Source organism: Pelobates fuscus, chromosome 7 (assembly GCF_036172605.1).
Source record: "Pelobates fuscus isolate aPelFus1 chromosome 7, aPelFus1.pri, whole genome shotgun sequence".
NCBI lineage: Eukaryota > Metazoa > Chordata > Amphibia > Anura > Pelobatidae > Pelobates > Pelobates fuscus.
In genome coordinates this window covers 137,714,508-137,727,763 of record NC_086323.1, presented here as the reverse complement: position 1 = coordinate 137,727,763, position 13,256 = coordinate 137,714,508, and the positions used below count along the sequence as shown (strand labels likewise).

Here is a 13,256-nt window from a genome sequence, read left to right as displayed (position 1 = left end):
TGGAATGGAAAAATGGTAAATTCATTGATGCAATTATTATTTCTGTGGTAAATACATAAGAGGAGATAGAACCAAATGTTTCCATTTGGATTGATGTTGGTCTGGAACACAAGGGGGTGCTCACTTATTGTTCCATAGTTCCGCCTTATCTCCACCTCTAGGTCAGGCTTGGTAATTCATAGGGTATAAATCTAATGATTCTGAAATGTGTCTGTACTTGCTTGGTGGCCAGAATCTAATGAGTGAGTCACCATCTCTCTTACCAGAGACCCCTTGGGCAGAAGTTTTACTTTGAAAACCTGGGTAAGCGATTAGGACTTCTGTTATTTTATCCCTTTTACTTTTATCTGTTGCTGGTGTAACTCATTTGATTGTCATCTATACTTTTGTATGCACTGTGACTATTTTTTGCTCATAATAAATATTCCTTTATTAAGTTCTTCCTCTGTCTGGTAAAGAATCACGTTATCTGAAGAGACTAATTAGTGTTTTTCAATTACAATGACATAAATATTGTGCTAAGTTGTATTTGGTGGGTTTTTATTATTAAGTTACCTGGGGGACCAAGGCACCTGATTTATAAATTTCTTGATGGTGGCAGCGTTAAAATATTAATATTTAGATTATTATGGTTAAGTGTGGGGGGTGTTAAGTGGGATTTTATAATAATTTCCTGTCTAGTGCAGATAAATATTGAACTTTAACCCATTCACCACCACAACTACATCACGCACACTCGTGAAGTAGGGTGCGTTCATGACACTGGGAATATGGGAAATAAAACAGGGAAAATAAGATGACAAAAGAAGATAGAGGGGTTAAATTTTTTTGTTCTTTTCAACTACATGGATGTTGCTCAATTATGTGCATAAGGTAAGGTGTGCCTCCCCTGCACCTTATTGCAATTTAACTCTGAGTGCCACAATGGTTGCTCACATGTTTGGAAATTAAGTTTATGTACTCTTGCAGAATACAATTAAGAATCCAAACCATGCCTCCCAGGCAGAAGGCTCCCACACACCCTTACATACACTATCCTCAACAATGTGTGGTATGTAAAGATAACATATCTGTTGTACAGAACAGACAAAGATCACATGAAACATGACCTACTAGCACTTTAACCATTTTCAGGAGAAATGTAAAATAAAATACAAATTCAGGTAAAAGTTCAACACTGATTTTTTAATTTGTCAAGTTACATACAATTTTCTATGTTTTAATGTTCTTAATTTCTGTTTTGGGTTATTTGCATATTGCTAGTGTCTCCCCAAGTCTAAAGTGCAATCCAGATGTGGAACATAACTAATGAGGCCCAACATGGCTGAATCATATACCATTGTTAGATTACGCTGCATCTCTTATGTTGAGAGTACTTGGAGATGTGCACATTTCATATCTCGACTGGCTTTGTGGGTTGGGTGGCATGATAATTTTGCCTTGACAGCTTGCTATATGATCCAAAACAAAAACTCTTAAAATTACGGTAGCCCGCTACGTACTTAAAAGGTACACTATAATGTTACAAATACTAAACTGTATTCTTAACACTACAGTGTACCTCTGCCAACCCCTGCCGATAAATGGTTAAAAAAAATAAAAAACCTACTGCATTGTAGACATTGAGGTTTCAATGAGAGTGTCCCTTTAAGTGTATCACACTCTTACTACATGCATACCATCATCATATTTACACAGATTCTTGATTTGGTCAAGACATGCTTAAATCCAGTTTTGAAGATTCAATCTTACCAACATAATATTTTCCCCAAACCTATGGTATCTCTGTGTGAGATTTGCCTAGGATCCTACAGTCTCACAAAATCTTCCAAGTTTCCACACTTTTTGCTATTGTGTATTTGCAAGAATACAAGAGAGATGCGGCACTGACATGCCAGAAGAAACCAAGAAGATGGGATACCAAGGAGATAAGAATCTGTTTTAAAGATATACAGACCAGTTCCAAAAATATCAGCTCATCTATTACAGAATCTCTAAAGTAAATACATTTGTAGATAGTAACCCATTTAAAAACACATACAGAGTTTTTCATCTAAAGTTGCCAGGAATTAAAAATACAAACATGAATTAAAAAAAAAATCTCCAACTTATTTCTGTTATAAGTTTGCAATTTTGGCCTTACATTTGAAATTTGATAGTTTACTTTGTCACACAGTCCAAAGTTGGGAGGTACAAATTAGTTTTTCTTTCTTTATGGTATGGTGGATTTTTTATTTGGACAAACAGGTTTTTTTTTTCGTTTTCAATTCCCTTTTATTTACTTTATTTGTAAAATGTTGTTATGAATACAACAAATCTCGATGTCATCAAAAACGTTAAACAAAAAATAGTAATCTATCAAATTGTCAATAATATTTAGATACAAAAGACAGTCAATATAAAAAAAGGAATGTAACATTAAAGATATTGATAAATAAAGGCATATCTTTGGCTTACGCACATTATATACTACACATTTTGCTGGTACGGACACTACTTCGTTCTCCTTTACATCCAATTTACAGTCAAATTAAAAATTTTGTATTAGGTGCTCTTGTTAAAGAATTTTCTTGCTTCAACATCATTTAGTGAAACTGAACAGCGAGATGGATGGGTTCGCCTGTACTCAATGCTTTCCAAAATTGCTTGCTTAATCTCCTAAAATAAGATAAAAAATGGACAGGTATTTAAAATAATTGTCACAATGGATAATGGTCACAAAGAAACACAACTAAACTACAAAAGCAAATAGATAACATTTAAATCAATAAAATGTTAGGACCAGAATTTTGTAAACCAATGGCACTTGACTGCAGAATCGGATGCCTTAACTGGGTCTCTACTAGTCGAGACGTGCACATCGGAAAATATTCTGAATGTAAATTCGGCAGAATTTCGGCAATTTGGACATTCAGATGATTCCGAATGTCCGAATTGGCAAATTTCGGAAGTGCCAAACCGAACCGCCGAAGTGCTGAATTGCCGAAGTGCTGAATTTCAGAAGTACCGAACCGAATTGCCGAACAGCCAAATTTCGGAAGTGCCGAAGTGCTTCGGATTTCTGGAAAGTGGCAAAACAGGAGAGGGAGGGAAAATTAAGGGAATAATGACCGGAATCTAACCCTACCCCTAACCCTACTCCTAACCCTAGGGGTAGAGTTAAGGCTAGGGAATTGACAAAGTCCTAAATTCCCGAAGTGCCGAAGTTCCGAATTCCCGAATTTGGGAAGTGCCGAATTTCCAAAGTCCTGAATTTGGGAAGTGCCGAAGTACTTCGCATTTTTTAAAAGAGGCAAAATAGGAGAGGGAGGGAAAATTAAGGGAATGTTGACAGGAATCTAACCATAACCCTACCCCCACACCTAACCCCTAATCCTAGGGTAGGGTTAGGACTAGGGAATTGCCAAAGTCACAAATTCCCAAAGTGCTGAAAGTCCCGAATTCCCAAAGTGCCGAAGTCCCAAATTTCGGAAGTGCTGAACTGAACCAAATTTTTTGCCCATGCACATCCCTAATCCCCACCATACATCCTGGACTGTTGCCTTGAGCAGTGGGTTATGAACAACTACCTAGCCAACTGCCCACAATAAGCTGATTATTTAACAATTGAAAATGTAAACAGCCTACTGAATGCATTTTTTAACCTATTTTTAGAATGTAATATATCAAAAGCAAATTAACGCTTGGTGATTGGTGGAGTATCGTACTGTCTTATGGCGACTTTCACAGATCCCTGATTTGAACTTCAACACAAGCTGAAGTACAGAGATATCATAGCTAAATATGTATTTTTCCCCTTCTTCCCCCTGGTGCACTAGCATTAAAAAGCATTAAAAATGTGTCTGGCCACCATTTGTAGTCCTTTACCTTTTTTTTTTTTTAAGTGATTTAGTTTGGCATAATGGGCATATATATATTTTGTAAGAGGGGAAACCGTTCAAGCTTGCTGTGAATTATAAATGTGTTGTAATAGAACTATGACACAAGGAGAAGAAGACACAAAAAACAGAATTGGAGAACAATTTTCTGTTGTAAATAGGACAGGCTGAACTTACAACTTAACATGGTAATTTAGTCCATGAGAAATTCTGGCTTTGGTTATAAAAGTTCTTAAAATGCATATTTTTCATGAATGGCAACTACATTTGTAAAATGAAAGAAAAAATGTAAAACCAGAGTGAAATGACTGTATAGAGAGATCAAGACAAACCTCTGTTAAGCTATTTAATGAGTTTTTGTTTATTTTATACAAGATCTGTCACAGATCACAAGTCTAGATAAAAACTTTATGAGGGTTATATTTTCTGGTCCAATCTAAAATGTGCAATGTAGAGCCTTGCTGAAAAAAAGAGGGCAAAGTGGAAATACCTACTGATTACAGAGTCATTGCATAAACTATGAATCAATCTGACAACACTTTCCTGTTTTACACAAAAAAATGTTTAGACAAAACGTCACAGCATTTATGATTTCAAACAGGATAGGACACAAATATAGTGCTTAAAGAGTACAGAGACCTCGTAGTGGGTACATTTATTGAAAATATCTTTACATTCTGCAGAGGTGACTAATCAGTTGGCCAATATTTTACAGAATTCTAAGAATTTCAGCCCTACATCAACTGGATAGCTATGGTTGAACTCATCTGTAATAGAAATTAATTTCATGATGTGTTAATATTCCCTATAAGGACTTAAAAAAATAAAAAATAATAATAATATGATATATATATATATATATATATATATATATATATATATAGAGAGAGAGAGAGAGAGAGAGAGAGATAGTCTATAGCATTGTGTTAATCGATGTATGCAGTTTCCTATAATGTCTATACTTGCTATTGTATCAATATATACATTTTTGTATGCTTGAAATTCCAAATGTTGGAACAAGCTAAAAATAAAGAATTAAAAGAATATATAGAAACACAAAATAAAGAAAAAATCTATACAAAATGGCAGGGCGCCATGCAAATAATTTAACCCAAACACAAGTCATATAGTACAATCATGATTAAAACATAGCATCACTATTTGTTGGGTAGTAAAGATTAGAATAATAGAATAAATTAATTACAAGGTTAATTGAAGAGAACACACTGTTGCAAATAAGTTCAATAATTAGCTGTGCTGTCATAATGTGAGTGGCCAGGGACCATTATTTAGTGTTTAACTGCACAAAAATGGTTTAACACTGAATAGGAGTTACTATGCCAGGGACGGATTGATTCAATGAGATGAAATGGTTATAAAGTCTACAATGTTCCTTTTAATAATATTAAAAGTTGATTTTGTTATAGTGAAATACATACATCGATATTATTTAAGGTGTTGAACTCCATCAGGTCATGAAGTCTTTGAAAAGCCTCATTTGGGTACTGAAAGTTGAATGTTGAATAAGGAGATTCTGGATCATCGAAAATATCAAAATCGGCAAACTCCTTCTCTTCTTCGGTTTCTCTTGGAACACCTAAAAAAACCAAGACATATATATTAAATAGCAAAACAAAAGGCATACAGCTTTTCAAAAAGGTGATTATCACAAACAAATAAAAAGCTATGCTAATTAGTTATTGCTTTGGCAATACAGAAATTAATCAATCTAAGATTTCCACTGCAATACGTGAAGCGAGATCAAGTGAACACACTGTTAGAAACCAAGCATCTTTTTCTGTAACTCCATGTTGAGGGTGAGTTAGTTGGACGTCTCGAAAGCCTTCTTTTTCATGTTACATGGACTAACCAAGCATATAATATTTCTAAAGCTAATATCATGCTTTTTCAGATGTGCAGTTTTGCACGAAATACCTAAAGCATGAAGTGTTTCAACTTTTTGCCAAATTGGTCAACAGGGTTTCAGTTTAATATTTTCCTTGTTTTGTGTTGGCAAATTCTATCGATCTGTTTTAATAGGGTACCTCTGCTTGACCTTTTTTTTAACCCTTTAGGAGTAAGATCTGATCTATATGTGTTGACTTTTTGTAGTCCTTAGTTGGGTTCTCAATAAAGATATGACTACACATTAACACATACTAGTGTTTACAAATCGAATTATTCAGGGTGCCGTAGATGTGTCCTTCTCTGTCTGAGAACTGACAGTTTCCCACAAAGTTTAGTTTTTTTTCAACCTTGGACATCTTGCCTTGAAAGTAATTGTCATCATTTCTTGTATAATGAAATATTGTATTCAACGTACCAAGTCAATTGTTTCTTTGAAGTGCAATAGTTTTTGTTCCTTGCCTTGCACAATTCTAAGTACTCTAATGTGTGGCATGTGTCATTACCTGTTTGCAAAGCTCAAAAGTCCAATGACAAAATGTTTAACTTTAGCCGACAGAAACATTAAATAGGACGTTTACGAGACCATTGATATCTTAATCACTTACAAGATAATACATACAGTGCATACTGTGAACATTGCCAAAATTGTTAAATAGTGCCGGCAGTGTTTCATTTAAAAAATGGACTAAGATGAAAGGTAACACGAAGTACAGTGATCCCACACAAAAAGCAACTTTTTGTGATAAATTATCTACTATCACAGAGTTCTAAAGAACTCCTTATAATAGAGATTTATAAACCCCAGTGCTCAAGGAAAATGAATGTGTTTGTCTTAAGTCCAAATGGAATATAGTTTAACCCCTTAAGGACTGAGCCAAATGTACACGTTGTGATCAAAACAAAACGTAAACAAAAACTTGAAATTGCACTATATGTCTATTCAGGTGTAATTCACCTCTTTCATATTATGTGCACCCACACTTATTATATATCATTTTATTCAGGGCAAACAGGGTTTTTTATTTATAAAATGAATAAAATATAAAAAAAGGGAGAAAATAAGAATGAAAAAAAATGTTTAGTTCTACGTGACATTCTAACTGTGAATGTCATAATACTGTTAGCTTTTACTGCAATAAAATACACATATTTGTTTTCAGCAATGTCTCACGTGTAAAACAGTACCCCCTATGTACAGGTTTTATGGTGTTTTGGGAAGTTACAGGGTCAAATATAGCATGTTACATTTTTCATTTTTTAACATTGAAATTAGCCAGATTGTTTACGTTGCCTTTGAGACCGTATGGTAGCCCAGGAATGAGAAATAACCCCATGATGACATACCACTTGCAAAAGTAAACAACCCAAGGTTTTGCAAATGGGGTATGTCCAGTCTTTTTTAGTAGCCACTTGGTCACAAACACTGGCCAAAGTTAGTGTTAATATTTCTTTGTGTGTGAAAAATGTAAAAAACTAATTTGAATGCCAATTTTGGCCAGTGTTTGTGACTAAGTGGCTACTAAAAAAGACTAGACATACCCCATTTTCAATACCTTGGGTTGTCTACTTTTGCAAATGGTATACCATCATGGGGGTAATTCTCATTCCTGGGCTACCACACAGTCTCAAAGGCAACGTAACCAATCTGGTGAATTTTAATGTGAAAAAACTGAAACGCAAGCCTTATATCTGACTAACTTTTGAAACCACCATAAAACCTGTATATGAGGGGTACTGTTATACTCAGGAGACTTCGCTGAACACAAATATTAATGTTTCAAAACAGTAAAACATATCACAACAATATCGTCCGTGTTAGTGCCATTTGTGTGTGAAAATGCTGCTGGAAATGATATGTCTGGCTATGCCATCCATGTGATCGCCAGGTCCTCGCAAGGACCTGGCGATCACATGGCCCAGGTGGCCGAAGAGGAAGGAGGGGGACTTCCTGGGCTCCCAGGTAAGTCCCCATACCGCGATCGCCGGCGTGGGATCGCCGGCGACTGGGTAAGTACATAGGATGGCGGGGACATGCTATGCCACCCTCCAGCGTTTAGAGCCAGGTCCCTTAGGATGGCATAGCACGTCCCCTGTCCTTAAAGGGTTAACTAAAATGTGCCTGTGGCTGGCTAACCAGGGCAAAAGAAGATGTTACGGGAGTTATTGAATGAACCTGATTAAAGGAACATTCAAAGCACTATAACTACTAAGTTAATTGTAGCCATAATGGTGCTAGCAGACTGCAGGTAAAGGACAACTGAGGACCACAGTTTGACACATAAATAGGTGACAGAGGTTACTTGCGCGCTGGATTTATACGATCTGGTATTAAATTATCACAAAAGGAATGTTCCTACTTCCATAACAACGTAATCTCATGCTTTAACATAATTTCTTTAACATAACTGAAATACCACATGGGTTCTTTCATCTGAATTTTTCTGAGCAACATGAGAACAGGATTTTGAACAAATAAAATGTTAACGTGAAAGCAAATGACCCTGAAGAACTAGAATGTGGTATTTCAGGGAAAGAGAAGAGCAGGTTTGAGTGATGTGGACGAACATGAATGCACAGAATGATAGCAATTCATTTACATATCTTATGATGCAAGATTATTAGAGGCTGTTTACCCGTCTCTGCATTTAAATTTTTACTTGTGATACTGATGGTATATTGGTAAAACTCGAGTACTCAAATTAGCAGTTTGGCTTTTTTATTTTTGGGGTTTAGACAAGCAGAGGATTTACTTTATTGGCCAGGTTTCGAAAGGAAAATAGCATTTCACATATAAAAGCTACTTCTGTATTTAACACCACTATGCTTCCCCGATGTATGTCCATTCAAAAGTTTACCAGAGCACCCATGAGCATGCTATCAATGTATCCTGTGTGTGATGGCTAGAGATGGTCTTCCATGCATTAAAACATGGAAGCCTGACAGACCTACTAAGTGAAAGAAACCTGGTGTTACATCTGTGGTTTGTCCTAGATAGCACACTAAAAGTGATGGTTCTGAGTCTAAATCACATTGCATGATATGCCTTTAGAAAGTCACTGTTGTGTTATAAGCGCTTCTTCATGCAAGAAAGAAAAAAAAAATACAAACTTTTTTCAATGCACTCAACTCACCTGGAGCTTTGAACTTTCTAAAGTTGATATTTGCCAAAACAAAGTGAATAATGGTAGGACAGTCTATCTCTACTGATGGATTCTTTGGTCGAAACACGTAACACTCTTTTAGTCCTTCTCGATCAAAGACGTACGGATCTATTTTTGGAAATGGTAGATTATTCATTCGAGCCCACTTCTCCGCAAGGAGGAGATCCTTTTAAAAGGAAGTAAACGTTTAGAATGTTTAAAATTCTTTCAATTGAGATAACAATCAGATGATTTTTTCAACTTCACAAGCATACGGGTCAGTGAAAGGGCATTAAGAGTTCAGAAAGGAAACCGATCACTGAACCTGTTATACTCTATGTAAAGGCAATGATTTAATCATGAACATGTCAAAGCAATACATGCCATTGACCACTGAATACACAATGGTCTTAAAGGAACACTATAGTATCAGGAAAACAAATGTGTGTTCCTTTCACTATAGATCTAAATAGCTGTTTAGGCCTCCCACTCCCCTTTACTCATATTTTTTCAGCGCAGTCCCGCCTACACTTTATCCCCTTTGTTGAGCTCAAACTTGATCTCTCACTTGATTATCAGAAAGCATTGGGAGTCTATTGCGCATGCGTGGCAAAACGCCGCTATCCGCCATTCATCATATCCTCATAGAGATGCCTTGAATCAATGCATCTCTATGGGGAAAGTTAATATCTCCATGCACATTGTGCAGCACTGACCCAGGAAGCACCTCTAATGGCTGTCTAATGCACTGCTACTGGAGGTGTCCTAGACCGTAATGTAAATAGGGCCTTTTCTCTGAAAAGGCAGTGTTTGTTTCCATTAAAATGCCTGCAGAGACAGGTTATATACACCAGAACAACTACATTAAAGGAGCACTATAGAGCCGCACGCGCATTCAAACCGACCATTACTCAGTGCTTACCTTACGGACATCCAGCATCATCTCAGTGTGATTTTCACACTGAGAATCACGGAAGCGGCCTCTAGTAGCAGTCAGGGAGACAACCACTAGAGGCTGGATTAACCCCCAATGTAAACATAGCAGTTTCTCTGAAACCGCTATGTTTACAGCTGCAGGGTAAAAACTAGAGGGACCTGGCACCCAGACCACTTCATTGAGCTGAAGTGGTCTGGGTGCCTATAGTGGTCCTTTAAGCTAGATGTATTCCTTCATGTACTTCATGTATTCTTTTCTTTAAGCTCCCTTTGGCTAACTGATCATAATCTCTCTCTTAGCACTTGCCCTAATATATATTTATTCTTTTTTCTTCCTTGTGCTTGTTCTTAATATCTTGGCACAGCCATTTTGTTCTCCTCTGTCTATGATATCTGTTTGTCCTGCTATGGGATTGATGTTGATACATCTGAATGGCAACCTATACAGAACCATGCTTTCAGCTCCATCCATTGTCAAGTTATGTTAACTTGAGTGCTATACATAAAGAAAAGCAGTCCATACCTTTCTTTATCCAATATCAAAACAAAAAACTTGAGATTACAGGAAAAAAAAAATAATAACTATGTTATTATTTATATAGCGCCAAAAAATTCTGCAGCGCTTTACCGTGGGTGGACGAACAAACATGTAATTGTAACCAGACAAGTTGGACACAGAGGAACAGAGTGGTTGAAGGCCCTGCTAAAGGAGCTTACATGTTAGAGGGAGTGGGGTAAAGTGACACAAAAGGTAAGGATAGTATTAGACTAATGACAGTTGCTAGAGAGGAATGAGTCGGGAGCTATTAACAGTTTAATTGATACACTTTTATGAAGAAGTGGGTTTTTAATGATTTTTTTGAAGGAGTGGAGACTGGGTGAGCATCTAATGGAGGAGGGGAACGGTGCAGCCTTCGAGAAGTCTTGAAGGCGAGCATCAGATGTGGGAGTACAGACAGAAGATAGACGTAAGTCTTCAGCAGAGTGTAAGGGCCTAGACGGGACATACTTGTGTATTAGGGAGGATGGATAGGTGGGAGCAACATTATGTAGAGATTTGAAAGCAAAAATTTTAAATTGAGCCCTATATCTTACAGGAAGCCAATGTAGGGACTGACAAAAGGGTGAGGCGTGGGAGGTGCGGGCGGACAGGAAGAGGAGCGTCGCCACCGCATTCATTATGAACTGTAACGGCGCAAGTTTGGAGCACGTAAGACCACTGAGAAGCGGATTACAGTAATCAAGGCGAGAAATGACAGTGGAATGGACTAGCACTTTAGTCACATCTGACATTAAGTAGGGGCGGAAGCGCGCGTTTTTGAGATGGAAGCGGCAGGATTTGGCGATAGACTGAACATGAGGCGTGAAAGAGAGGTCGGAGTCAAAGAGAACACCTAGGCAGTGAGCCTGCATGGTGGACCTGATGGTAGCTCCATTGACTTGGAGGGAGACAGACAGAGGAGTAGCAACACTTGAGGGAGGAAAGACCAGAATTTCAGTTTTGGTCAGGTTGAGTTTAAGGAAATGGGCAGCCATCCAGTTAGAAATAGCAGAGAGGCAGTCAGAGTCAATAGTCAAGAGGGACAGGGACAGATCAGGAGAGGACAGATATATTTGTGTGTCATTCACATAGAAATGATATTGAAAACCAATGGAGCTAAAGAGTTTACCAAGGAAGGCAGTATAGATGGAGAACTGTAGGGGACCAAGGACTGAACCTTGGGGGACACCAACAGAGAGGAGTTGGCGAGAAGAAGCAGAGCCAGAGAAAGAAACACTGAAAGCGCGCTGGGAGAAGTAGGAGGAGCACCAGGAGAGAGCAATATCTTGTAGACCGATATTGCGGAGGATGAGAAGAAGCTGTTGATGATCAACAGTGTCAAAAGCCGCAGAAAGGTTAAGGAGAATTAGGATAGAGTAGTGACCACGAGATTTTGCAGTGAGTAGAACATTGGATACTTTGGTCAGTGCCGTTTCCAGAGAGTGCTTAGCGTGGAAACCAGACTGAAGCAGGTCTTGAGTTGGACTCAAGGAAGTCTGTCAATCTCGAATACACAACTCTTTCAAGGATCTTGGGCGCAAAAGGCAGTAGCGAGATAGGACGGTATTTGAATGGGGAGTTAGGGTCAAGGTTGGGCTTCTTTAGAATTGGGGTTATAGTTGTATGTTTGAAGGGCGATGGAAATATGCCAGAGGAGAGAGAGAGATTACGAATTTTAGTGAGAGGTAGAGAAAGAGAAGAAGATAGAGTACGGATGAGATGCGAGGGAATTGGATCTGGGAAGCAGGTGGTGGGGTGGGAGGACTGGAGCAGAGCAAAAACCTGAAAATGAACATAGAATAGCAGAGGGAGTGAGTGAGGTTAGGGGAAGTATTGTAAGGGGAAGAAGAAAGATGAGAGATCTCTTCCCTGAATAAAAGAGATTCAGACACAGGGAGCAGAAAAGCAGATATTTCATACCTTGAAGATAAAACTCTTCTTTCATATTATATGTATAGCAGGACAGGTTTTTAAAAATTAGATCAAACTATAAACTGAGTGTATAATGATTCATGGTTATTTTTAGTTGTCAGACAGGCCGTTTTATAAACTATTCTTACAGACAAAATTAAAACTTGATTCAAATATTATAGCATTTATATCTGTGCTGGGCCTATTTAAACAATTTCCTGACTCTACTAATAAAGTCGACAAGATAATAGGCAGTGTTATTGTAAATCCTCTAATATACCTCCTGTAAAAGAGGTATTAAACTTAGCATTGGAAAATAAGATCTATGAAATGGCTCTTAAGAGAGACATCACCATTGCTAGATTAGCTGAAAGGAACACTATAGTCACCAAACATCTTTAGCTGAATGAAGCAGTTGTAGTGTATATAAATGCCTCTGAAGTTTCACTGCTCAATTATTTCCCATTTAGGATTTTAATCACCTTTGTTTCTGAAGCCCTAGCCACACCTCCCCTGAATGTGACTGATACAGTCAGCATGAAAAGAAAATGGTTTTATTTTCAAATCATATGTAACCTGCTTTGAAAGTTTTTATCTCCTGCTCTGTAAATTGAACTTTGAGCACACAAAGGAGTCTCCTGCAGGGTCTAACAAGCTATTAACAGAGCAGGAGATAAGAAATTCTAAACTAAACAAAATTTGTAATAAAGGAACTGTAAACATTAGATGACTCTTTGCAGGAAGTGTCTAGGAAGGCTGTGCAAGTCACATACAGGGAGGTGTGACTAGGGCTGCATAAACAAAGTGATTTAACTCCTAATTGGCAGAGAATTGAGCATTGAAATTGCAGGGGCATGATCTATACACAAAAAATGCTTCATTAAGACAAACTTGTTTCACAACTATTTGAAAGGGGGGGAAATGTAAAGTCTTGTTCATGAC

General features: G+C 37.6%; 1 protein-coding gene across 2 annotated transcripts in view; it reads right to left on the bottom strand.

The window, feature by feature from the left end:
- Window positions 1-2,277: 2,277 nt before the first annotated feature.
- The window catches only part of PLA2G4A (phospholipase A2 group IVA), a 136,116-nt gene continuing 125,137 nt past the window's right edge, over window positions 2,278-13,256 (bottom strand). For both annotated transcript variants that reach the window (XM_063426690.1, XM_063426691.1), the window contains 3 exons: window positions 8,918-9,113; window positions 5,318-5,475; window positions 2,278-2,658 (listed from right to left, as the gene is read on the bottom strand). In XM_063426690.1, coding sequence (XP_063282760.1) covers window positions 2,545-2,658; window positions 5,318-5,475; window positions 8,918-9,113 — 468 coding nt within the window. In that variant the 3' untranslated portion in view covers window positions 2,278-2,544. The remainder of the gene's footprint in view (window positions 2,659-5,317; window positions 5,476-8,917; window positions 9,114-13,256) is intronic.